The sequence below is a fragment of the Carassius gibelio genome, chromosome A7, assembly GCF_023724105.1.
Source record: "Carassius gibelio isolate Cgi1373 ecotype wild population from Czech Republic chromosome A7, carGib1.2-hapl.c, whole genome shotgun sequence".
Taxonomy (NCBI): Eukaryota; Metazoa; Chordata; class Actinopteri; order Cypriniformes; family Cyprinidae; genus Carassius; species Carassius gibelio.
In genome coordinates this window covers 39,977,053-40,004,346 of record NC_068377.1, presented here as the reverse complement: position 1 = coordinate 40,004,346, position 27,294 = coordinate 39,977,053, and the positions used below count along the sequence as shown (strand labels likewise).

Below are 27,294 nucleotides of genomic sequence, written 5' to 3'. Positions count from 1 at the left end.
TATCGGCATATCGAATATCGGCCAAAATCCAATATCGTGCATCCCTAGATCTTCAAGTATTGTAGGTGTCTCCGCTCCGTGTGAATGGATTTGCAGCCTAGCTGGGTACCGCAGCGTGAACTTCATTCCCTTTTTTCACATGGTTTGGATCATGTCCTGAAAAGCATCAGTGGTATAATCAGGAAAAATCAGGACCCTTTTGCCCTTGTATTCGAGTGGTGGCACTGTCCCGCGATGCAGTATCAGCTCCTTCTCTTGAAAGTGGTGAATGCGCACCAGGATTGTGCGCGGTTTCTCACCAACTACCAGTTTAGGCTGAAGAGAACGATGTGCTTGATCCACTTTAACCAGGCGAGGAAAATGCTCTTCTCCGAGCAGTTGGGGAATCAGCCTGGAGACAAATTCAGTGAGTTTACCCTCCTCCTCGCACTCTTGTATCCCCACAATCTTAATATTATGCCTTCTTAACTGAGCTTCTAGATCCAACACTTTAGCACAGAGCTGATTATTTTGATAAGACAGCTCTGAGTATTTGGTTTCCAACTCTTGCATCCGTGCTTCATAGTTGTTCGTAGCCAGCTCTTAATTAGCCACATGAGCCTTTAGCTCAGCCTGCGATGTCTCAAGCTTCTGGAAGTTGAGTTTGAAAGCGTCAAAGTGGGGTTAACTCCCTGCAAGACTGACTCGGCCATCTCTTTATATACTGTATCTCCTTGCACAGAGCATAAGCATTATCTGGTATTTTTTCCACCGTGTCAAGTGAGCTAGCTTTAGTGTTAGCTCCCGATACTTGGTCCTCAGAGTGCTTTACTTTGGAGGCATTCGACTTCTGCATTATTAAATTTGAGACAGAAATTCACATTAAATAGCAAAGTAGAAACCCTTTGATGGCAAAAAACTAAGTAAAAACACGGTTAAATAATAACTTTGTTGAGGTCTTGGAGAGGAGCCCTATCAAAACGAGCGTCTGTACCTCAGACGTATCACACCCTGTTTTCTTTATTGTAAATGTCATTTTTTTCTCCTGTTTATGCTTCAGATCGGGATTTGGCGGAGACTGCTAACATTTGTTTCCTTTTTCTTTGGCATAGGCTACTTAGAGTCTCTGGGTTTAGTTAGTGATATGTTTTGTTTATTATTTTATTATATAGTTGTATTTTATTATTATTTTATTATATAGTTTTATAGTTGTTTTTCTCTCCCCATGATGGAAACAGCTCAGATTTCCCATAAAACATGAAAAACAACTGTATGTGTGTTTAATATAATTGGAATTACATGAGAATAAAAAACAAATACTGTTCATGTCAAGCTGTCAATGATACAATTTAACACTTTCCTCATTTTTTAAACATGCATTCTTATTTTGAATATCTTCTTAATCACACAAGTATTTCTAGACTATTTATCCCATTGCTTTCATTCAGCCGATACTTTACCACATTGTTTTTCTCATTAAGTATGAACTTCTAGAATTATAAAAGAAACTTTCAAATCTAATTGTTATGTTGATACAACTTTTTTTAGATGATTCCTTTTGAGAAATTATCTTAATTTTAACCAATACTGAAAAAACTATAAAAAATAAAAAATAATAAAAAATATTTGGGGGGATTTTGCCAGATTTGTTTAGTAAATCAGACTTGACCTGAGAGATGTGCAGAGAAAAGCAGTTCTGGAGATCCTGTGATGTGTGAAATATATTCAGCAAACATCCAGTCAGAATTTCCTAAGGGAGGAGACTCGAGCTGCGAAGAGAAACACAAATAAAAAGAGGGATGTATAGTAGAAGAGAGAGCAGAAGGGGAAACTCACACCCTCACCATATCTGACCATCACAGGTATCTGATTAATGTTCTTTAAAAACAAGATGAAGGAAATCTCTTATCTGTTTTTACTTTTGGGTGAGTAAAAATGACACGCATCAATCAAATGATGTACAATTATAGATGCTGTTTATCTATTCTTTATTTAAATATTTAAAGAAGAAAATACAACATAAAATTGATCCACATCTCAGAAAGCAATGGAAATATTGTGTTTTTGTAACAGGTGTCTTTTCCATTCAGGGGAGTTCAGAAAATGTGAAAGGTAAAAAGTAGTAACTAATGTCCCATTAATTAACATGCATCCAATAAAATTAACCAAAAAAAAAAAAACCTTTTTAATGTTGGTTAATAAAGTACAACTGCTCATAGTAAGTTAATAGTATTAACCTCAGATTTTAATGAAGTAGTAAATGGAACTGAGTATTTTAGGTTGGAATTTAATATCTGAACCCAAAATCTAATACAGTGATACTTCACACATTTGAGTCTTGACCCTCTGTCTCTTTAAATGTTTTCAGAGAATTTGGCATTAAGAGGGACGGCTGTACAGTCGAGCACATATAACAGCTGTGGGGCTGCACAGGCCATCGACGGCATCAGATATTCTCCTTCAGGTAAACCCACTCCAGAAGAAACCTATAAATACTGCTCCATCACATCAAAGGAGCTCAACCCGTGGTGGAGGCTGGACCTGCTGGATTCTTACAATATTTCCAACGTGATCGTCACCAACAGAGCCGACTGCTGTCTGGATCAAACGACTGGAGTAGAGATCCGCATCGGAAACTCTCTGGAGAACAACGGCAACAACAATCCCAGGTGAAGTTATGAAAACAGTTATGAATGTGTCAGGAGAACTGGATTTGAGCAGGTCAGCTGATTGTGTCGTGGTTTCTCTCTTTCTCTCTGTAGATGTGGTGTCACTTCACTTGTCCCAGCAGGCAGTTCTGTCAGTTTCTCTTGCGGTGGAATGGAAGGTCGTTATGTGAACATGTACCTTCCTAACATCCAGCAGTATCTCACACTGTGTGAGGTGGAGGTTTATGGAACAGGTAATTTCTAACACCTCATTCTAGATTGCTGTCGCATTAGTGAAATTTCACATGGAAAAACATAGGTCCATTGTCAATAACATATGTAACGCAATAGTGATATACGAAGCACAGCTCACAATGATGTCATTTTCAAGCCCAGCATCTTTCTGTTGGTTGAATTTGCATGATCAACTTTAACATGCAGTGAAATCGGTGTGGGGAATTTTTGACATTGTGGGAAACTCCGGTATTCTTGTTCTACGAGACTGAATCCAGCTTCTTATTCATAGATTCTTATGGATGGTATCCCTTCCAGCTTAAAAATGTGATACTTCCGCGCTTCATATTCATGTAATGTGTCATTTGTGTCTCAGTTTCATAAACGAACGACAAACTATTTTAAAGGGGTCATATGATGCCTTTTTAAGCTTTCCTTTCTCTTTGGAGTGTTACAAGCTGTTTGTGAATAGATAAGATCCCTAAAGTTACAAAAACTAAAGTCTCAAACCAAAAATATTCTTTATAAAAGTTAATACTAGCCATGCCCTCCCAAAATGCCTTGTTTTAAAACACCCCCACGTTTACTGACTGTGGGAAGATTTGCGTAACGCCACCCAAATGTTCACGCAGAGAAAGAAGGCGTAACTTTAATTCTCGCTGTAGTACTGTTGCCACCGCCGTCATGTAGTGGAGACACTGTTTCGTTTGGTCTTCCAAAAGAGGACACAACTAGAAATCAGTGATTAAGTTATGTTACTAACACTGTACCAGAACAGGTCAACCCAAATATTTGTGTGTGTGCATATATATATATATATATATATATATTTTCTTTTTCTTTTATCTAGCCTCCTGTGAAGAGTAAAAATGACCCAGCACCTGTGAGTAGATGATGCCTACCCTGCAAGGACTCCAGATAAAAATTATGACATTTTCATTGGTTTAAAATGCAGACACAGTTTGCTTGAATGCATATCTGGTATTTCTAATTATTATAATTTCAATTAGATTTAGATTTCAACTGCTCTTTCTGATACAAGCGCCTATAAAGACTAGAAAAGGATTTTGTAATAGAAAAACGTGCATTTTCTGTAAAGCTGAATATGTCTCAATTTGTGTTGTGAAATGTGTTATACAAATAAATGTGAATTAAACTGAATGAGCCATTACATTATCTCCAACATTTTTTTTTTTTGTTTCCCAGGGGGATTTTTATACAGTGTGCTTGTTCATAACAATAACCACAAAAAAAATTTATAGGCTACATACACACACACGCACTCACACACACACATATATACACAAACACACACACACACACACACACACATATATATATATATATATATATATATTTATATATATATATATATATATATATATATATATATATAGCTATATATATATATATATATATATATATATATATATATATATATATATATATATATACAGTATATGTTAACTGTACCATTTGGACCAATCTATTTGACCTGAGAATACAGTTGCAATGATTGCTGTGTCGGACGCACTATATCTCAGGAGTCCTTGAGGGTGCGTTGAATGTTTCACTAAAGGCTTATACCCAGTGTGACTGTCTATAACCAAGAACAGATTTAGACATTTTTACGGTACCATTTTCAAGATATTGTCCTTTAAATTTGACATATGTGACAACACAGACTTTGCTGTTGCATTCGTGGCCCTATTGGAGGTGCTGTATCTCAGCTCTCATTGAGGGTGCGTTGAATGTTTCACTAGGGTATTTTTCCCAGGGCCATTGACTGTTACCATGGAATTTTTACTGTAGCATTTGTAAGTTGTGGACATAAATTAGGCTGATATGACAATACAATAACAGGAGAAATTGCATTATTGGCTCAATTGATTGCTTTATATCTCAGCCTTCATTGAGTGTGCGTTAAAAGATTCACTGAGGTCATATTCAAAGTGCACTTGATTGTACAAAAATTTACAAAACTTTTCTGACATTCTTACTGGAGCATTTTAAGTTATGGACTCATACATTTGGTTGATATGACAATATAGTAACAGGAAAAAATAGCATTATTGCCCCAAATGGTGGCTATATCTTAGATTGCTTTTTTAGGGTGCGTTAAACATAATTCAATCTTCAGCTCAATCTCATCTTCACAATAAAAAATTAGTTTAAATGTCCACTGAGGTAAGCCATATCATTGTTGCACTGTCCTTTAATCTGTTAAGGGTCGTTTCCGATGACAGCGCTGCTCAGTGCATTTATTGGCTGTATCTTACAATGTGTTGTAGTAAGTTAAAACTATTTCCTTGTTTACAACCCTGTTTCAGTCTCTTTAAATATAAAAGTTTTACTTCTGACTCAGAAAAACTGTCTCTTGTCACCATCTAACGGAGGAATAATGTCATAAAAAAAAAAAAAAACACTGAACAGCCACTGACGCCCTGGAGCTCACATCTCCCAATACTTTGAAGCAATTTCAAGTGGATGTTGTAAATGAATTATTTAGGTGATCTGAGGAGAGTTTTCCCCATCATCATCTCTTTCTTCAAGCACACTGAGCTGTAAATAAAATGATTAATTATATTAAATAGACATACCTTTCCATTTGATTTGTAATCTACACATATTCATTTTAATACTTTTACTTCAAAATCAACATTCTTTTGTTATCTTCAGTAAAGGAACTAAACAAGCATATGAGAGTGAACATACATAGACAGAAGGGAACAGCAAATGCTAAATGCAAATAATAAAATGCAACTGATAAAGTTAACATGTATCCTTTTTTTTTTTACATTAAATCGAACAACCTTTGACATTTTCTACAATAATCTACAGAATTTAGTGCAAATGCATCTGTCATTTAAGATTGATTAATGGGTGCAACGTGAAGAGATCGCATAGACATCCTCAAAAATCATGAACAAAAGTTAACAAAGTAAAACTAAGTAAGAATGGATATGGTTTAGTGTTGAACACAAATTTCTATGTAGTGAAGAGCATGAGCATGAAATGTCGCATTTTAAAAACAATAAATCAGTTACATCCCTGCATCTTGGAGTTCAAGTGATTTGCAAATGATTTGATTATGGTGAGTTTAAAAATATAAACAAAAACTTACATCACATTTTTTTTTTTTTTTCAAATGATGAGGATTTTTTTAATTATATTTTTGTATAGGCTTTAATGCACTTATCAAAATAACAAAAGTAGTCCAAAATTTTGGTTTTAATGACAAAAGTATTTAGGATGTACGTATTATTAAATTTAGTCAGAAAACCATTTTACTTTTTATAAACATATATAAGTGAATAAATATGTTTTTCATTAACTTTGTTAATGAACAGATATAGCAGAAAAAAATCTGGCTCATGTTTGCATTTTCTTCTGTCGCTGGCCATAATTGAAATCAAGATTAGGTATAAAATAGTCACATACGTGAAAATGGGTTGAGAATTGAACAAATGGTTGTAATGTGGCTCAGATTCAGACATGAGTCATGTGTTTGTGCTGTTTTTCTGCTGATTAAGAGAGAATACAAGACTTCTTCACCTTGCAAATGGTTCTCAAAAGCAAAAATGCTACAAAGCATCATATCTTGTGTGAAGTTTAAGCAAAACAGACACTAGTTTTGGAATCAACAGCCCAAAATGAGTAATTTCATTCATTTATAGCTTTATTTTCCATGTTTGATCACACCTTCTCCATAGACCTCCACCTCACACAGAGTAAGAATCCTTGAATCTCCAGGAATGATCAGATTCACGTATCGACCCTCCATATCGTTACAAATGTAGGTGGAGGAAACACCAGCTTGTTCTAGACAGCATTCTGGTCTGTTTGTAATCGCGACGCTACTTACTCTGTACACAGAACTCAGATCCACCCTCCACCATGGGTTAGTCTGAAATTTGGTTGAGGAACATGCTGCTGAGGAACTTATATCCAAAGCGACTTACAAATGAGGACAGTGGAGGCAATCAAAAACAACAAATGAGCAATGATATATAAGCGCTATAACAAGTCTCAGTTAGCTTAACACAGTACATGTAGCATGGGCTTTTAAATAATATAATAAATAAAAAGAAAACAGATAAAAAAAAGAATAAAGAGCAAGTTAGTGTTAGAGGTCTTTACACACACACACATGTGTATATATATATATATATATATATATATATATATATATATATGTGTATGTATGTATGTATGTATATATATATATGTATATATATATATATATATATATATATATATATATATATATATATATATATAGTGGGTCAAATAAAGGTGGAAGAGATGTGTTTTAAGCCGATTCTTGAAGATGGCTAAGGACTCAGCTGCCCAGATTTAGTTGGGAAGGTCATTCCACGAGGATGGGAACATTTAATTAAAAAATCCGTAAAAGTGACTTTGTGCTTCTTTGGGATGGCACAATCAAGCGACGTTCACTTGCAGAATGCAAGATTCTAGAGGCACATAAGTCTGAAGTAACAAATTTAGGTAAATGGGTGCAGAGCCAGTGGTAGTTTTGTAGGCAAACATCAGTGCCTTGAATTTTATGCGAGTAGCTATATCACTATTAATATATCACTATTTTATTGGTAGCCAGTGCAAATTGATAAACAGAGGTGTGATGTGTATTCTTTTTGGCTCATTAAAAATTAATCTTGCTGCCGTGTTCTGGATTAATTGTAAAGGTTTGATAGAATTGGCTGGAAGAGCTGCCAAGAGGGCATTGCAATAGTCCAGCCTGGACAGAACAAGAGCTTGAACAAGGAGTTGTGCAGCATGTTCCGAAAAGAAAGGGCTTGATCTTCTTGATGTTGAATAAAGTAAATCTGGAGGATTGGACAGTTTTAGCAATGTGGTCTGAGAAAGTCAGCTGATCATCAGGCTGTTTTTGAAGGAGTTATGATAGATGTGCCTAAGTTGATGATGAAATTGTGATGAAACCATGATATGAAACCATGAGGATACCTCACCTCTTAAAGATACTTTAAAGGACCTATCTGATAGGTAAAACTCAAACCACTGAAGTGTGGTTCCTGAGATGCCCTTTGCCAGTAGGTTTGTATGAGGATCTGGTGGATAACCGTGTCAAAAGCAGAGGAAAGATCAAGCAGGATAAGTACTGAAGATTTGGATTCTGCTCTTGCCAGTCTTAGAGCTTCAACAACTGAGAGCAAGGCAATCTCAGTTGAATGTCCACTTCTGAAGCCAGAATGGTTGTTGTCAAGGAGGTTGTTCTGTCTGAGAAAGGCAGAGATTTGGTTGAACACAGTTGAACACAGTTCATTCAAGTGTTTTTGCAATTAAAGGAAGAAGTCCAAATATCTGCTAGGCCTAAATCTTTACAAACATTCTGCAAAGTACGGAAGGATTTGTGACCTGTCATGGTCAGCGGAGTGGATTTATCCAAATTATTATCAATTATACAATTAACCACCACTATAATAATAGTAATAACCACCATTATAATCACCACCTAAGAACCCCAGGTTTCCACAAAACTGGTTAAAATGCAAAACGGTCTCAGATGTAAAATTACAATAATCAATATTTGGGGCATATACATTTCCAATCGTGAGTCTCTTTTGAGTTTACAATGTTCAGTGCCCGATAATTGGGTTTCTTGTAACAAAGCAATGGACACATGTTCCTTTTTGAGAAATGACAAGCTTTTCTTCCTCTTTATAACGTGGCCGATACCCTTCATATTCCAAGTTACTAACTTGAGAATATCATGCATGTAAACAAAAAAAAAATTAAGATGCTGATGAGCTGATAATGATAAACGTAGATCTTGTATATAATAGACATCAAGTTTGAACAGAACAGTACCACAAATTGAGCACTGAGTTACCCCAAAAAAACCACCCCCCCAGGCTCCATCCCCAAACGATAGGGAACAAAGAACATCATTAAGTCACAAAATGAGATAAGGAACATAAATAAAGATATCATCGTAATAATGCCGCTGAGGAAAAAAGCCCCCTCAAGAATCACTCCTATATAAATAAAATGCAATACGTAATTAAAATTACTGAGCCCAGTAATAAAAAAAAAAAATTAAAAAAATAATAATAATAAATAAAAAAGGGGGGTACAGGAAAGGGAAAATTGAGCCTACAACATCTAGATCCCCTTTAAAAAAAGACAGTGATCCAAGGTAGCGAATATTACAAGCAGCAAAAAGTAATAACAAAAATATAACCTTAAAAAAATTAAAATAAAATATATATATATATATATATATATATATATATATATATATATATATATATATATATATATATATACATACAAAAAAAACTACCCTTAATCACTTTCAAGTCTGGCGGGTTCAGAAGAATAAGAAAAAAAAAATCCTCAGAGAAATACAGCGTTTATTACACATGAAGATCTGTCCATAGAGTCCAGAAAAACTTTAGCCGAGTTCGGATCATCAAACAAGCGGATCTGTCCCGAGTGTAAGCATCTTAGCTGAGCAGGGTAGGCGAATCCGCGATATATGCCACCGGAGACCATGATCTTGACCACTGAGGTGAACTCGCGTTGTTTCTGCAGGACAGTCGAAGATAGGTCTGAGTAAAACCAAAGCTCTGCGCCGTCATGAATAATTTTCTTCTTCAACGCTGCCCTCAGAATAGTTTCCTTTTCTGTAAACCGCAAAAAGCGAACCAGAATGAATTCAGATTACTGGGCGCAAAAGTAGGAGATCTGTGGGCCCGTTCAATATCCAGTGTGAAAGAGTCTGCAGGCAGGTCTAGCCATTTGGGAATAGAGGAACGGAGAAATTACATGAGTGGACCGGAACCTTCCGCTCTTTCTGGTAGGCCAACTATTATCAAATTTTTTCGTCAACCTCTGTTCTCTAAATCGTCCACTTTCGACTGAAGTTGTTCCACTTTGGTATGTAAATTAGCAAGTTGACTCTCGGACACTGTCACTGAGTCTTCTGCAGATGAAATTCTCCCTTCGGCTTCTGTTAAACGGGTCTCAATGCCGTCAATCCTCTCAGTAAGAGCCGCAAACGAATTCTGTAGAGAGGAGATGGATCCAGCTATTCCCTCCAGCCTATTAGTTATTCCCTCAAGATGTGAACCGTTGGCTCTTAAATTCAGAAAGTACCAGCGCCATGTCCGATTCAACTTCTGTTGCATTAGTATTAGCTTCTGGTAGCGGCTAGGAATGAGTGGTCTTCATTTTGTCTTTTTCTTTTTCTTTTCTGCGAGCTTGTTGATCCGAAAATCGGAAAATAGAGGTCCACAGCTGTTCTGTGGCATTACCATCCCTCAGGAGCAGTTCTAGCTCCCCTAGTTTCTCAGCCAAGGAGCGACGAAACTCATTCCTTGCCTTAGTATCTTCCAGGTGGACACAGTCTTGTCGCCTCTTACTAGATCCACGTTTTTGCATGGGGGGCACACTTTCATGAGGACCATGGTCATGGTCATGCAATGATCTCTCCTGCATTCCGCACCTCTCATGGCCCGGGTTATGAGAACGTCTCTGAGGTCACAACATCTCACGAAGAAATAATCAATCAGGTGCCAATGTTTGGAACATGGGTGAATCCATGATGTTTTGTATTTGGTCCTTTGCTGGAAGATGTTGTTGGTTATGATCAGGTTGTGCTCAGAGCAGAGGGTAAGTAACCTCATGCCATTTGAGTTGGCCTGACCAATCCCATGCCTGCCAAGTACTCCTTTCCATATCCCACTGTTCTGCCCAACACGAGAATTGAATTCTCCAAGCAGGAGGATCATGTCGTTCTTGGGGATCTGGAGGAGAGCCTCATATAGTGTTTAGTAAAAAGAAACATTAGACTCACTGTCAGATCGTAGAGTTGGAGCATTCACACTTAGAAGTGTGGCATAGCGGTTATTCACCAGGGGGATATGGAGAGTCATCAGTCTTTAACTGATGCCCACAGGAGTTTCAGTGAGTCTTGGCAGTATTGTGTTCTTAATTGCCTCACACCATGCAGATGTTGTCCACCTGTGGGATAGCCTTTCCAGTAGAAGGGAATGACCCGACAGGTGGGGTATCCTGTCCAGGTATGAGTTGAGTGGGCATTTTTTAGGCCACCTTTTCTAGACCCTTCCTTAACTTGAGGTGAGCAGTGTGGTCCCTGAATAGGGCTGCTCAGTCGCACAGGGGTCTGCCAAGAACAGCTGCCACTCAACCCCAGCTGTTAGCGACCAATACCCTGTGCCGCTGACGTGCAGGGCTCTGACTAAGAGCTTCCAGCCTATTCAAACCTGGCCCAGTTGTCAGACACCCCATCGCCGCCAGACTTCAACCAGATGTACGTAGATCCAGGTAATATTCACCATTACCATTACCATATAGTAGAAGAAAAAATACAAATACAAACATCAATTAATTAATATCAGTTATATAACAAAGTATAACATTTCTATAAAATATTTTACATTTACTTTTGAAATAAATTGTAAAAAAAAACATATTGTAAAAAAAAAAATATAAAAAGTCTTCTGAAACATGTCCTTCAGAGGTTGCCCTGTTGATAATCTTTGTTTCATGACATTAAATATTGGACAGACCAAAAGCACATTTCACTCTCACGCGAGTCCTGCGATACTGACATTTTGGTGCTTCTTCACCAACAATATGTCCAATACACCTTTATATACTTATAAAATTGGTCATGGCTGGATTTAAAATATTACATTTATCTTCCTACAGTAGAATTTATTTCAAATTGTGTTATTTTGACATTCTTTAAAGTTTTCAACACAAATTTGCGCGACAGACGGGAATAAATAGAGCAAGAGATGAACAGACATTGAATTCAGGTGAGCGGAGTCAAACAATTTAAAGTGGAAACTGTAGTGATGAGGGGGGAGGGAGGAACGCCACAGATAGGTGCAAGACGAACGATCGAAACCAAAACAAAACACCATGTGCACACAAAATACAGAAACACACACACACCGAAGAACGGGGTGATCAGACAGCGGACATGACATATTTCCCAGGTGGTTTTTCATGAATTCAAAAAAATGACAAGCTCCTTCTGGTTTTTTTTTTACATCAGTAGTTATATTAATGAGATATTACATATAATATGGCAATAAATTGTAGGGTATTGGACCTTTTGGTGGTGCAGAAATGAGTATGTACTTTGCTAAATATATTTTTATCACCTAATACATAATACAATATACAGTAAACATTCTCAAGTGTTCTCAGATCAAATTTGAATAATCTGTTTTGTCCTTCAGGGCACAGGTAATCAAATGCAGCATGATCACATGGTTTCTGCGATCTTGTCCTCATTTGGCCGCACTAATCCATGTGAACATTTCCCTACACCTGATTGTGCAAATCATTGGACTGGATGTAAAAGTTAGCTCAAATTATTTTGCCTATGTAAATAATGTTCACTTCCTTTATTGATAGTTAAGAAGCAAGCTGAGAAAAGGACTGCTGATGACATGCATGAAACACAAGATGTATGCCTTTTCCTTAAATTAAATTCAGAGTCAGCAATTTCACTCCAGAATGAGAAAACTGTTTCTGAGAACGATTCTGTTTGTGTCAGCAGATACTTCATTGATCATCACAGGCTTTAAACAATCACCTCAGGTCCATACGTAATTGCTCCAAGTTTCAGTTTGAAAGGTCACGGGTCAAGGCACATTTAGTGAGACAGTTTCACAGGGAAATCCTCTAGCTGCAAAAATTCTGAAGTGCATTAAAATGATGCATAATCAGAATCTAACACTGTACTGATGCTAACAGTTCTCTCCTCTTCAACTGATTTTCTCAAATTTATTTTTATTATGAGCTGCAAAAATCCTTGGGATCTCTTCAGATGAGTTCTCTTTTACATCTGAAATTGATTGAAGGATGGAAAACACTAGCCTGAATACGTCAGACTTTGTATTTCCGCTCAATTTCATTTCACTTCTGTACTCAATCTGAGATTTTCATCCAGCTCCAAAACAACCGGCAAATCAACGAACAGAGGGCGGGCTGAGAGCCGTGACGTAGACGCTAAATGCGTAATGTAAGATCATAGTTTAGGTTAGGGAAATTAAAAATTACAGCGGACATGGAGACACGGGATGCTATTCGCAGAGTGTTTGTTTCACATTTTGAATGGAGGTGATGTTGTGGCCCCACTCACGACATGTTTTGGGAAAAGTTTAATTTATCAACTGTTACAGATCGTCAGTGAGAAACTGGGAAGGCCAAAGTCTGGTAAGGTGATAATTGTGATTGTGTCCCCCTTGGTTGTTCTTATGGAGGATCAGGTTAAAGAGGCAGTGAAACTTGCTCAATGGTTTTGTTTTCATAGCATACATTTGTTTACAGCGGAAGTTCAAGGCGGCTGAGCCTTGAAGGCCAAGCCTTAATAAAACACAGGACACGGAGCTGCTGCTTCACCATTAGAGTCTCTGTATTTTTTGATAAACATTAAAAGCACTAAAACATATTTTATCAAGTTTTTTTCAATTCAACATAGCTGAAACATGAGTGACATATGAGCGTTGCAACTACATGAAATACAGTCTGTAAAACAATGTGATTTTGTCTGGAATCACAACAGGAGCTGTTTATGGTTTCTCACAGCATTAAACTATGTCAAGACTAACACTCATGATCATAAATCACTCCTGGACATTTGTAGTCACTGTATGGTTGTCTCTGAAACTAATCTGGGAAAGTTTGTGAACATCCCACACAGGAGTATTATACAAGACATTCCGGATCTCCTTTGTCAATGGCCGCTTGACATCATCCCGAGAAATTGCCAGAGAAGTCGCGGGAAACATGGAGGAGTGATCATCAGACTAAAACCCTGCAAGCTGGTGTCCCACCCAGTTTATTGTCCTTTGTCTTTGACTATGGATTATTTATGTTTTGTGGTTTGGTATTTACTGGTCCAGTTGTGCTTTCCTCGATAAACTGGTCCCTCAAGCCGTTTCGGATTCTCCAGATCATTTATATCCTTGGATTAACCGGGACCGGCGGATTAATGGGTGAATGAAAAACGGGCTTTAATTTGGATACATTTAACCATGGATTAATTCTCCTGTACGCCGGAGGGATTTGAGGCTGATTGCCACTGGACTAATAAATTTGGTGACAGTAAATGGGCCAATAAATTTGGGCGCAAGCGTATTACTGACGGATCGGAGAGGAATATTCTTTGACGAAAGCCATACTTTTTGACATGGGCGGAGTTGGGGGGGGGGGGGGGGCAATTAATGTCTTGTGCTTTGAAAAATAAAAATAAATACAGAATTCATATTTTCTAATTTTATTTGTCCTATTTTATATTTTTTGTGGATATAATGAGTAAGTTTAGAATTAATTATTTTTAATTACTATATTGAAAAAGAAGCTTTTTTGGTGGACTTCAAAGTATCGCGGTAAGTTTCGTGAGTGGACTCTCTTCTCACTCTGTTCCCGCTTTAGTCTACATGCTAAATAAACAAAATGGACATTCGTCTTTTTTTTTAAATAAACCCACTAGTAAAAGTGTGGAGTTTTTTAACTCTGGCACTTCAACCATCAATTCCACTGCTGCTACTGACACAGCAACCGAGGCCGGTGTAGCAGTCGATTCTGTTCCCCTCTGAATGTCTGTTTCCCCTCGGGTTGCCAGGTGCGTGTAATAAACCCAACCAAATATATAATCAAACATTTTCCCAAAGTAGCCTAAATTCCACGGATTTGGCAACATACCCGCATGCAAATACACCAAACAAACCTGGATGTAAGGAAAGCAAAATGCTAAAATGCTATGCTTTTTGACCTGTGACGTAGACGGGAGGTTTCGACCGGTGGCGATCAGCCTGAACCTTGGTGCACGCCCCCACCCGGAGCAGGGTCAATCTGGCCCAGGTGCGTCGGCACCTCTGGATAAATGTGTGGGCAGAGGGGACCGCGACTTCGGATTCCAACAGTCGCCCCCAGTAATTAACAAAATTCTCTCCAAAATTTGGAAACAAACTGAGGCCTCTCTGTCAGAGACCACGTCCATCAGGAGGCCATGTAAGCGATAAATGTGATGTATGACAGCAACCGCTGTTTCTCTGGCAGAAGGTAATTTAGGCAGAGGAATGAAATGAGTTGCCTTTGAGAACTGGTCCACCACGGTCAAAACCACTGTGTTTCCCTGTGACGAAGGGAGGCCCGAAACGAAATCTAGCGAAATGTGGGACCAAGGTCTCGAAGGAACTAACAGCGGCTGAAGGAGTCCAGCAGGGGGTCGATTGGAAGACTTCGAAACAGCACAGACAGAGCAAGCCAAAACAAAAAGACGAATGTCACGAGCCATGGCTGGCCACCAAAATTGCTGTTTAACGGGAAACATGGTACGATTAACCCCAGGATGGCAAGCTACCTTGGAATAATGACCCCATCGGATAACTTCAGACCTTAAAGCCTCTGGCACAAACAACTGACCCGGTGGGCCTCTGGGCAGTGACATTACCCCTTGCGAGGCTGTGCGAACCTTTGACTCGATGTCCCATGTAACTGCAGAAATAATGACTTTCTGCGGTGCAATGGGTTCGGAAAAAGATGGGTGATCCGAAACATAAAAAATACGGGATAACACATCTGGTTTGATGTTCTTAGAATCTGGACAGTAAGAAATAGAAAAATCAAAACGACCAAAAGAAAAAAAAAGAGCCCACCGAGCCTGCCTAGAGTTTATTCTTTTAGTGGACTTAATGTATTCAAGATTTTTGTGATCGGTCCAGACATTAAAAGGATCCCCCGAATCTTCCAACCAATGACACCACTCTTCCAAAGCGAGCTTGACTGCCAACAGCTCTCTGTTAACAATGTCATAATTACGCGCAAGGATGCACCTTACCATCTGTGAGGAAATTCTGGGATAGAACCATGCCAACCCCCACCTCTGAGGCGTCAAACTCCACCACGAACTGCCGGGAAGGATCAGGAGCAATGAGGATGGGAGCTGAAACAAAGCAGCTTTTCATTTTGGAACCTCAGTCTTGAAGGAGGTTAAGGAAATCAAAGGGGCGACTAGCTGGCTGAAATTGCGAATCAACCGCTGGTAGAAATTGGCAAAGCCCAGAAACCTCTGCAGGGCCTTACGAGACTATCCATGCGCACCCCCTCGGCTGAGATGATGTATCCCAAAAAAGTAACAGACTGTGCATGGATATCGCATTTCTCCGCCTTGACAAAAAGCCCATTCTCTAACAGCCTCTGAAGCACTCGCCTTAAGTGTTGAACATGTTCCTGGAGAGAATGAGAAAATATCAGTATGTCATCCAGGTAGACATAAATGAACTGATCTACCATATCTTTCAACACATTGTTGACAAGTGCTTGGAATACTGCAGGGCGTTACAAAGGCTAAAAGGAAGAACAAGATATTCAAAGTGCCACCTGGGGGTGTTAAAAGTGGTCTTCCATTCATCCCCCTCTCTTATGCGAACTAAATAATAAGTGTTCGTTAGATCAAATTTCGTGAAAAATGACGCCCCCTGCAGACGCTCGAAAGCCGATGACATCAACGGCAAAGGAGAAGTATTCTTCACCGTGATGTCATTCAACCCTCGATAATCAATACAGGGATGAAGAGAGCCGCTGGAGAGGAAGAGGGGCAGATGATCTTGGCTGCAAGAGAACCAGAAATATATTTCTCCATGACCTCCCTCTCCGGGATTGGAAAGTGAATATAATTTGCCTTTAGGCAGAGACGTACCTAAAAATAAATGGAAGCTTTAGCTTAAGTTCTGCCAGGAAGACTCAATCACTTCGTCACTAATTACCTTCATCATTATCGAATCACGTCTTTATACTCCTGTATAAAAGATCGTACTTACACATGTTTGAGTTCGCAGATGCCGACGCGACAACAACCTCCACCCTCCCCACCACCACCAGGATGGTCCTGTCCTTACCTTCCAGGGGGGTCGGCTGCGCCCCTGCCTTTATTTTCAGGCAGGAAATGCAGATTCGCTACCCTTGGATTACGAACCATGGACGGGGCCTTCCGCCAAAGAAATTTATAATTATGCTTGCTGAGTTGTCAATAAATGTATGCTTCGTACATCATTTTATCTCCCGAGTCTTTCTGGTAGAACTCTATAGCACAGTCATAGGGATGATGCAGAGGTAGAGAAGCAGCCCGAGACTTACTGAACACTCTCTTTAGGTCAAGGTACTCACATGGGACGTTAGACAGGTCAGTGTGATCATCCTGAAACACAGAACGAGACACAGGAGAACATGACAGAATTGTTTCCCCATTTTATGTGGGGATTATGGAGCACTAGCCAGGGATGCCCCAAAACCACAGGAGCAGCAGGAGTGTCAGTTAAGAGAAAGTCAATGTTCTCAGTGTGTTGTCCAGAGAAGATGAGTTTGACGGAGACTGTGGATTGTGTGACGGAGGGTAACGGCTGACCATTCAGTGCCATCGCAGAGATGGGCTGAGAGAGTTCTACCAATGGTATCTTAAGTCTTTTCATGACATTAATGTCTAAAAAATTACTCTCCCCCCCTGAATCCACCAAATGCTCACAGTCAAAAGTGTGCCTCTCTCTGCTTCTCCTGCTGTGAAAGGCGAGACCTGCCCATCTGCATGGGTTCAGGATCTGGAAAAGAGAACTCACTCTCGACAGTGACTGATGATAGGCTGTTCTGATGAGAGACGTCATGGATTCTCCGTAGTGTCTTCTATTGGACATGCCTCCTTACTCTGGCATCCACCCAAATAGCCAGCTCAATGAGTTTATCCACCCCCACGGGTAATCCGAGGAATTACTCTCGTTCTTGATGGTGTCCGAAAGTCCTTGTAGAAACAGGTCCAACTGCGCCTCAGAATTCCAGCCCCACTCCATGGCTAAAGTGCTAAATTCGATAGAAAAATCAACTACAGTGCAATGTGTTGCTGCGTCTCTGCCATAAGCTGCGCGATCAAATACCTTCTTCAGCTCCTGTGAAAATGCTTGGAAGGAGGCACAGCACAGAAGTCTCTGTGCCCACATGAGCGACCAGGGCTTGGACAGCACGACCCGTGGCCATCATCTGATCCTCTTGGCGTTCCATCCAAGAGTTACTACTGGTTAAAAAGTCTTGTAATTCTGGTGAGCTTGCTGGATCCATTCTGGTTGGTTTGTTCTGTCACAATGATCGAGTCACGAGATCCAAGTGCGAAGTAAAAATGGTTTATTTGTAGCTCTTAGAGTAAGCAATGAGAACGTAGGAAGACGATGGTATAACCCCAGATGAATCATGTCCAGACCACTTAAGCAGCAGTAACTCAAACCCAGCGCAGGAATCCTAGGCGGGCGAGGAATAGGGTCCAGATCGCTCAGGCTGCAGTAACTCAAACCCAGCGCAAGAATCCTAGGCGGGTGAGGAATAAGGTCCAGAGAAAACCTGGAGGGACAGGAGCACAACTAGACAAGAAAGAAATCAACAAACCAAAATATGAACAGGAATGCCAGCCAAACTTAAAGGCAGTGCAAATGAGTTGCAGCTGGTGCTCATTAACGCAGCTGCTGCTAGTTAACAGACGCACACAATCAGACAGAGATGCAAAATGAGCACACTAACCCATGACTAAAGGACCAGGACTAAACCCTGCTAATCTTCAATCTGTGATTAAAACCCAGGTTCAAAAAACACTCTGTGTTCTCCAAAAATGGTGCTGATCCACCATAATTCTCTGGTTAACAAGACCTTCATTCTTAATGATTTTATGTCCTCTTACAATCTGGACTTCTTGTTTATTACTAAATTTGTGGATGAAGAAAGGAAATGTTAGCCTCTATTCTGAACTTGTTCCAGCAGATTACTGTTTTTAACTACACCTACTGGTAGGGGAGGAGGATTGTCTATTGTCACAAGGAAAACTTTACAATTTTACTGTCGTCTATTATCCTCTGCCACAATAATTAATTATTGCTTGACTTGTCTGAATAAATAGTTCTAGATTTGATGCATCAGCCACCTCACTTGATAAATGTTTTTTGTGGAATTTTCTGAATTCAAAAGGGACCTGTTACTAAACATGACAGATTTGTATTAGTTGGTGGCATCAATGTCCAAGTGTGTTGCCCCTCTGAATAGTTATCCATTAACATTTACATTTAATCATTTAGCAGACATTTTTATTCAAAGGGACTTACAAATGAGATCAATAGAAGAAATCAGACCAACGAGAGAACAACAACAGTATACAAGTGCCATGACAAGTCTTTTTTTGAAAATGAGTAAAGACTCGGTGGTTTGAATTGAGATTGGGAGGTCATTCCACGATTTTGAACCTCTTTGGGATGGCACCACAAGGCATTTTTTCCTTGCAGAACACAAGCTTCTGAAGGGCGCATAAGTTTGAACTAGTGAGTTTAGGTATACTGGTGCTGTGCCAGTGGTCATCCTGTAGCAAGTCAAAGCAGGACCGGGTCATTGTAGCAATACGGTCTGTGAAGCTTAACTGATGATCGATCACAACTCCTAGTTTTATGGTATTAGTTGGTTGTCTGGTTTACTAAGTTACTAGGGGTGTAACGATACACCAATGGCACGGTTCGGTTTAGTTTACGATTTTGGAGCCACGGTTCGGTACGGTTCGGTTCGGTTTGCTGTGGTTGCAGGGTGCATGTCATTTTACCAGCAATGCTAAGGAACAATATTCACTTAACTTCAGTATAACAACAAAATAACTTGTCTTTTTCTTTATTAACTCTGGCTTCACATTTTTTGTGCAGTCAGCATACCAGAGTAAAAAAAAAAATGAAATAAATACTTCCAATGTAGACTATTCAGAATAAAACATTTATCTCTTTAGTGCAATAAGCTTATCTGAGTAAATTAAAATTAAATATAGGCTATTATAAGTAAAATATATATAAGTATATTTCACCATTTGATATGGAGACATTTAATATGACAAACATTATAGGGTGCAGGAGTGCCTTGCTCCACTGGAAATAACTTTCCATACAGTTCAGCCTTTGTTTGCTGGAGGATCATCACTGCTGGATGCCACATCTAACTGCTGTTCTGTGACCAATTTTCACGTCATAGTTCAGATGCGGGCCGGGCCTAACCCCTTTTTTATACTTCTCCTTACTTTTATATTTTAGACATCCATTAATAAGTGATGAAACAAAATTGCCGCGCTGGTGGAAACAACGCGAGACCGCGCTACTGCGCCTGTGGAGAGCGACTCGACGGTGTCCCGCAGCAGTGCAGCTGAACAGTTATGCGTTCAAATACATGCTATAGGCTTAAGCTTGCCGCAAAGCACTGGCAAAAGTAATTACCATAAATGTGAGTAGGGAGATATTTTTATTATTTACTAATAAACTAGCGTTTTCTGAAGTTGCCTGTCACGCGATTTCCTCATTAGATGCGCCAAGAAGATCTTCACAGGTTATGATTATAATGAGAGTTTTTGTTTAAGATTTGTTTTATTTCGTTAAGTAGTCATTTAAGGCTTTCTATAGATATATTTATTATGTCTGTGAGGTATCACAGGTTCATTTTGTATGAGTTATGAATGATATCCGTCATTCTCAACAACGGAAAACGGCTGCATATCTTGTGCCATGAAAACACCTATTGCCTATGTAATTGTTTGAGCAAAGTCAGAGTTAGCTTGTAGCTTCATTCTGGAGGCAGTGGGAAAAGTTTCCTGTTTTTGAGGCTTCTTACGTGTGCCGCTAATATTAATGTTGGGGTGATGTCTCCGGAGATGCGCTTGCATATTACACGTGTTTCCTGTCGAGTTTTAGAAACAGTTACGACAGATTGTGTGTTCTTTGTCTACGACACAAATTCCATTCCTGTACTCCACTGGAAAACCAAAATGTTACCACACAAGAGACTTAAATGTGTCCGTGGGATCTGCAATCTCATGAGCTGAGCAGCCATCCTGTGTATGCAGTAGTAACCGAGTGTGACGCTCACTCCCAAGTCCCGTGACATGACATGCACTTGGAAAACAGTAACTTTGGAATAGAATATTTAGAACAGCATTTAAAAAGCATTTTAGTTGTTACCAATACAATTTAATCAAATGTATAGAAATAAATTTGATTAAATTAATAGAATAGTTAGTAAAAGATAAGTGACATTGACCTCAACAATGGGCAGCAGGAGGCGTGACAGTACCGCGGTACACCACGAGAGTTCCGCGATTCGTATCGTGGGTGGTCTATCGCGATCTTTCGGTTCGGTTTGTGATATCGTTACACCCCTATAAGTTACTAGTTTGTTTGCTGAAATGTTTCCTATGCTGGATTTCCCCAGCATGTTTGTATTAAAAACTGTTCAAATGGATTATTGACTCCTGCGTTCTCCCTGCAACTATACAAACCGTGACAAACACTAATAGCTTACAGCAGTGCTTATGTCTGAGTCTGCAGAAAAACAGCCAGAAATTAGATCTGTCTGAGATCTCTATGAAGGGACGACTCTTTGTTTGAGCTTTGAGCAGATGATGGACTCCTGTGGAGCTCTTGATTTACATCCTACCTGAGATCATTCAAATAGACACAAAACAACATGGAAATGATCAGTGATCAGACTGATGGATAGGAAATCATGAACTAAAGGTCTGTGGGTTCGTCTAGAGCAGGGATAGGCAACTCCGGTCCTGGAGGGCAACTATCCTGCAGAGTTTATCTTCAGCCCTCATAAAAACTCACCTGGCTGTCCCGATCTAGTAATCCCGAAAACACTGATTGTCTTGTTCAGGTGTGTTTATTTAGGTTTGGAGCTAAACTCTGCAGGACAGTGGCCCTCCAGGACCGAAGTTGCCTATCCCTGGTCTAGAGCATGGGTGTCAAACTCAGTTCCTGGAAGTCCAGAGCCCTTCTGAGTTTTGTTCCAACCCTGCTCCAAAATAGAGAGCATGTAGTTTTCAAATAAGCCTGCATCACTTGGTTGATGGGACCAGGTGTGTTTAATAAGATTTAAATCTAGACTCTGAAGGCCTCTGGCCCTCCAGGAAAATGAATTTGACACCCCAGATCTAAAGCTACTATAGTTAACATACTGTACATCAAGTCAACATACAGAAGATATTATGACATAGAGTATAATTCATCATTGGACAAAGAGTAAAATCAACTTTGTTCTTGGTGATTTGCATAGTTGTTACAAGAATTTTAATCTGGTGATTGTATTTTTCAGTGTATATCTTTGTCTTTCGCTTGCTTTTAGGTGACTCTACCCTAATTGTGTGTGAAAAAGAGGCACCTGCTGATTCATCACCCGAAGTCCAGCATCTTTTGTAATAACAGGATGTAACAAGGTGGAGGAGGAGAGAGCAGAGTAGTTGTAGTTGCTGTGAATTAGAGTCTCATATTATTATTGTGTTTAAAATTCTGTTGAGTAAATATCTGATTTTGTAGACCTTACTTTTTCTTTATGTTTATTGTTGCCAAAGCCATTCAGCTACTTTTTAAAATCCCCATTTCTTTCTTTCTGTTGAGTTTTGTGATCTTGCAAGTGTGCCACTATTCCTTTGTTCCTTTTAAATATTGTAAATAGTAGTGTAGGGATTCTGTGCAAGTTTTCTTTATAGTTTTTTTTTCTTTTTTATATATGCTTTATTTTTTTAGGGTTTTTCAAAAATAAATACAGAACAGACAAACAACAGTGTCTCGGACTACACAAGCGGAAAAAAAAGTAGTACTGTGGTAAAAACATACAACATACAACATACATAACCCTCTTGTGCTGATATGGTAGCCTAGGATTTCAACAGCGGTCTGGTGGAAGATGCATTTCTCTGCCTTCACAAACAGGGAGAACTCTCGGAGTTGATGGAGCACTTGGATAACGTGATGCTGGTGTTCCCTTTCGTTGCGAGAGAAGATGAGTATGTTGTCAATGTAGACAAGGGCAAAACAGTTCAGCAACTCTCGGAGTACCTCTTCTATGAAACTCTGGAACACGGAGGGGGCGTTTACTAGACCATATGGCATTACTAGATATTCGTAGTTCCCAGCCGGGGTGATGAAAGCCGTTTTCCACTCGTCTCCCTTCCGGATTCTGATCAAGTTGTATGCACTTCTTAGATCTAACTTAGTGAATATACGGGTGTCATAGAGCAAAGCAAAGTAGGAACACTTTGACGGCATAAAACTAAGTAAAAACACGGTTAAATAATAACTTTGTCGAGGTCTTGGAGAGGAGCCCTAACAAAACGAGCATCTGTACCTCAGACATATCACACCCGGTTTTCTTTATTGTAAATGTCATTTTTTCCCCTGTTTATGCTTCAGATCGGGAGTCGGGGAAGACTGCTAACATTTGTTTCCTTTTTCTTTGGCATAGGCTACTTGGAGTCGCTGGGTTTAGTTAGTGATACGTTTTGTTTATTATTTTATTATATAATTTTTTTTTTCTCTCCCCATGACCGAAACAGCTCAGATTTCCTATAAATTATGAAAAACAACTGTATGTGTGTTTAATATAATTGGAATTATTCTGAATATCTTCTTAATCACACAAGTATTTCTAGACTATTTATCCCGTTGCTTTCATTCAGACGATTCTTTACCACATTGTTTTTCTCATTAAGTATGAACTTCTAGAATTATAAAATAAACTTTCAAATCTAATTGTTATGTTGATACAACTTTTTTTAGATGATTCCTTTTGAGAAATTATCTTAATTTTAACCAATACAGAAAAAACTATTTAAAAAAAAAAAAAAAAAAAAAAAAAAGATTTGTTTAATAAATCAGACTTGACCTGAGAGGTGTGCAGAGAAAAGCAGTTCTGGAGGTCCTGTGATGTGTGAAATATATTCAGCAAACATCCAGTCAGAATTTCCTAAGGGTGGAGACTCGAGCTGCGAAGAGAAACACAAATAAAAAGAGGGATATATTGAAGAAGAGAGAGCAGAAGGGGAAACTCACACCCTTGTCATATCTGACCATCACAGGTATCTGATTAATGTTCTTTAAAAACAAGATGGAGAAAATTTCTTATCTGTTCTTACTTTTGGGTGAGTAAAAATGACAAACATCAATCAAATGATGTACAATTATAGATGCTGTTTATCTATTCTTTATGAAAATATTTAAAGAAGCAAATACAACATAAAATTGACCCACATCTCAGAAAGCAATGGAAATATTTTGTTTTTGTAACAGGTGTCTTTTCCATTCAGGGGAGTTCAGAAAACTTGGAAGGTAAAAAATAGTAACATGCATCCAATGACATTAACCAAAAAAAAAACCTTATTAATGTTGGTTAATAAAGTACAACTTCTCATAGTAATTTCATAGTAAGTGTAGATCCATTAAAATATTAACTTCAGATTTTAATGTAGTAGTAAATGGAACTCAGTGTTTTGGATTGGAATTTCATATCTGAACCTAAAATTAAATGTACTGAAACTTCACACATTTGAGTCTTGACCCTCTGTCCCTTTAAATGTTTTTAGAGAATTTGGCATTAACAGGAAAGGCTGTACAGTCGAGCACATTTTACACCTGGGGAGCTGCAAATGCCATCGATGGCATCAAATACACTCCAAGATGCTCCCACACAGGATATGAGCTCAACCCGTGGTGGAGGCTGGACCTGCTGGATTCTTACAAAATTTACAAAGTGACCGTCACCAACAGAGATGATAACTGGCTGGATGAAACAGCTGGAGTAGAGATCCGCATCGGAAACTCTCTGGAAAACAACGGCAACAACAATCCCAGGTGAAGTAATGAAAACAGTTATGAACGTGTCAGGAGAACTGGATTTGATCAGGTCAGCTGATTGTGTCGTGGTTTCTCTCTTTCTCTCTGTAGATGTGGTGTCACTTCACTTGTCCCAGCAGGCAGTTCTGTCAGTTTCTCTTGCGGTGGAATGGAAGGTCGTTATGTGAACATGTACCTTCCTAAGATCCACGCATTCCTCACACTGTGTGAGGTGGAGGTTTATGGAACAGGTAATTTCTAACACCTCATTCTAGATTGCTGTCGCATTAGTGAAATTTCACATGGAAAAACATAGGTCCATTGTCAATAACATATGTAACACAATAGCGATTTTACGAAGCACAGCTCACAATGATGTCCCTTTCAAGCCCAGCATCTTTCTGTTGGTTGAATTTGCATGATCAACTTTAACATGCAGTGAAATCGGTGTGGGGAATTTTTGACATTGTGGGAAACTCCGGTATTCTTGTTCTACGAGACTGAATCCAGCTTCTTATTCATAGATTCTTATGGATGGTATCCCTTCTAGCTTAAAAAATGTGATGCTTCCGCGCTTCATATTCATGTAATGTGTCATTTGTGTCTCTGTTTCATAAACGAACGACAAACTATTTTAAAGGGGTCATATGATGCCTTTTTAAGCTTTCCTTTCTCTTTGGAGTGTTACAAGCTGTTTGTGAATAGATAAGATCCCTAAAGTTACAAAAACTAAAGTCTCAAACCAAAAATATTCTTTATAAAAGTTAATACTAGCCATGCCCTCCCAAAATGGCTAGTTTTAAAATGCCCCCACGTTTACTGACTGTGGGAAGATTTGCGTAACGCCGCCCAAATGTTCACGCAGAGAAAGAAGGCGTAACTTTAATTCTCGCTGTAGTACTGTTGCCACCGCCGTCATGTAGTGGAGACACTGTTTCGTTTGGTCGTCCAAAAGAGGACACAACTAGAAATCAGTGATTAAGTTATGTTAATAACACTGTACCAGAACAGGTCAACCCAATTTTTTTGCGTGTGTGCATATATATATATATATATATATATATATATATATATATATATTAGTGCTGTCAAAATTAGCGCGTTAATGCATTCGATTAATTTGAAATATTTAACGCGTTAAAAAAAAATAACGCAATTAACGCGGTTGCAGTTTTTTTTATTTCCAGTTGTGGCCTATGTGTGTTCAACGTGCAAAGAAATATGGATAAGACCAAGGAAGGACTTTTAGACGGAAAGTTTCAGTATAAAACTCTGCCGGATTACTCTTCAGTCTGCCACAAGAAACATTACTCTTCATTTAGTCTGCCACAAGAAACAGCAACATTAAAATCATGAACTCAAATGTCATTGTTTAAAAAAAAAAAAAAAACAATGACTGTAACAGTGCGTAAATCAGACCTTTCTGTAACGCTAACGTTAATAAGCTTAAATGAAAATAACGAAATAATTGTGTAGCGGAGTATTTTTTGTACACAGTGCCGGGAACTGTCAATCACTCCTGTACGCGTGCATCACTGTCCTCCTCGCAGCTGCAGCAACTTGCGCTCTCTCTCTTCATCAAGCTTTAAAACAAAAAGGGGACAAAAAGATCATATTGTCTTTGTGCATAGGCTATAGATTAATTAGATAAATGAATATCTAAATTTGTGCCTTGCCATCTACGGTATTTTTTTAGAACTTAGAAAAAAGATTGTGCAGCCAATGAACAGCCGGCTGCAGGACGACTCAACCTCCGCAGACAGTTTTTAATGTTTATCAGACAATAAATACTCAAGATTTTGCTTTAGTATAACTCACAACGAGTTTCACACACCTTCTCCGGCCACGTTGAGTTGTTGACACTTAACAGTGGGAAAAGCGACACATGCGCTATTCACTTGTATAACTTAAGGGTGAATGGGTAATGTAGTTTCTGCTCTGGGTGGGATGAATTAGGAAGCTTGCATTGTGAAGGGCGCTCTGAAAATCGGCAGTGCAGGTAAAAGATTAAAACCTCTATTAAAACAGATGTCCAAATGAGCGTACCGGTACGCTACAAGCACGTTCTGGGCGCACGGAGAGGTGGCGGTACGCTCAAGAGCTATATTTGGAAGTGGCGGTACTGAGTACCGGTGCATACCGGCCCACTTAAAGCACTGGCAATGACTATACTTTGGAATTTTTTTGCAGTCCACTTAGAATTCAACATGGAAATCATTTTTGTTTTTTATTGGCATTGATTGTTTTGAAATTCAAATGGTACTTACATGCCTGTGTTTTTATTTCTGTAATAAATATGGCTTTCAAGCCAACAGTTAATTTGGAGGATATTGATGGTTTATTGCAGGTATGTTGTTTACATGAGAAAATCTGTGTTACAAGTTAAACAAAAATTCCAATAAACAATCATATTTTGAATTTAAATAGTTTCTTTGTCTTGAGTTTACATTAATTATTTACATTTTACATTTACATATCCAAAAAGTTCCAGTCTTTTAATTGCGATTAATCGCGATTAATCGCGATTAATTTTAAAAAATTGTGCGATTAATTAGTTAATTTTTTTTAATCGATTGACAGCACTAATATATATATATATATATATATATATATATATATATATATATATATATATATATATATATATATATATTTTTTTTTTTTTTTTTTTTTTTTCTTTTATCTAGCCTCCTGTGAAGAGTCCAAATGACCCAGCACCTGTGAGTAGATGATGGCTACCC

The 27,294-nt window shown here is 38.7% G+C and overlaps 1 protein-coding gene across 1 annotated transcript; it reads left to right on the top strand.

Annotated features, from left to right (window-relative positions):
* The first annotated feature begins 1,870 nt into the window (after window positions 1–1,870).
* On the top strand, window positions 1,871–27,294 carry LOC128017563 (fucolectin-5-like). The gene is made up of 5 exons (XM_052602966.1): window positions 1,871–1,904; window positions 2,053–2,091; window positions 2,348–2,648; window positions 2,742–2,881; window positions 27,241–27,294. Exons 1-5 carry the CDS (start codon window positions 1,871–1,873, stop codon window positions 27,261–27,263), a joined length of 537 nt encoding a protein of 178 aa, XP_052458926.1. The 3' UTR covers window positions 27,264–27,294.

Bases quoted from the DNA above. Each gene is read 5' to 3' on its own strand.
- LOC128017563 (XM_052602966.1), top strand. From the start codon at position 1,871: ATGAAGGAAATCTCTTATCTGTTTTTACTTTTGG. The intron at 2,092-2,347 runs GTAAAAAGTAGT...AAATGTTTTCAG, and splicing joins GAGTTCAGAAAATGTGAAAG to AGAATTTGGCATTAAGAGGG. The intron at 2,649-2,741 runs GTGAAGTTATGA...TTCTCTCTGTAG, and splicing joins AACGGCAACAACAATCCCAG to ATGTGGTGTCACTTCACTTG.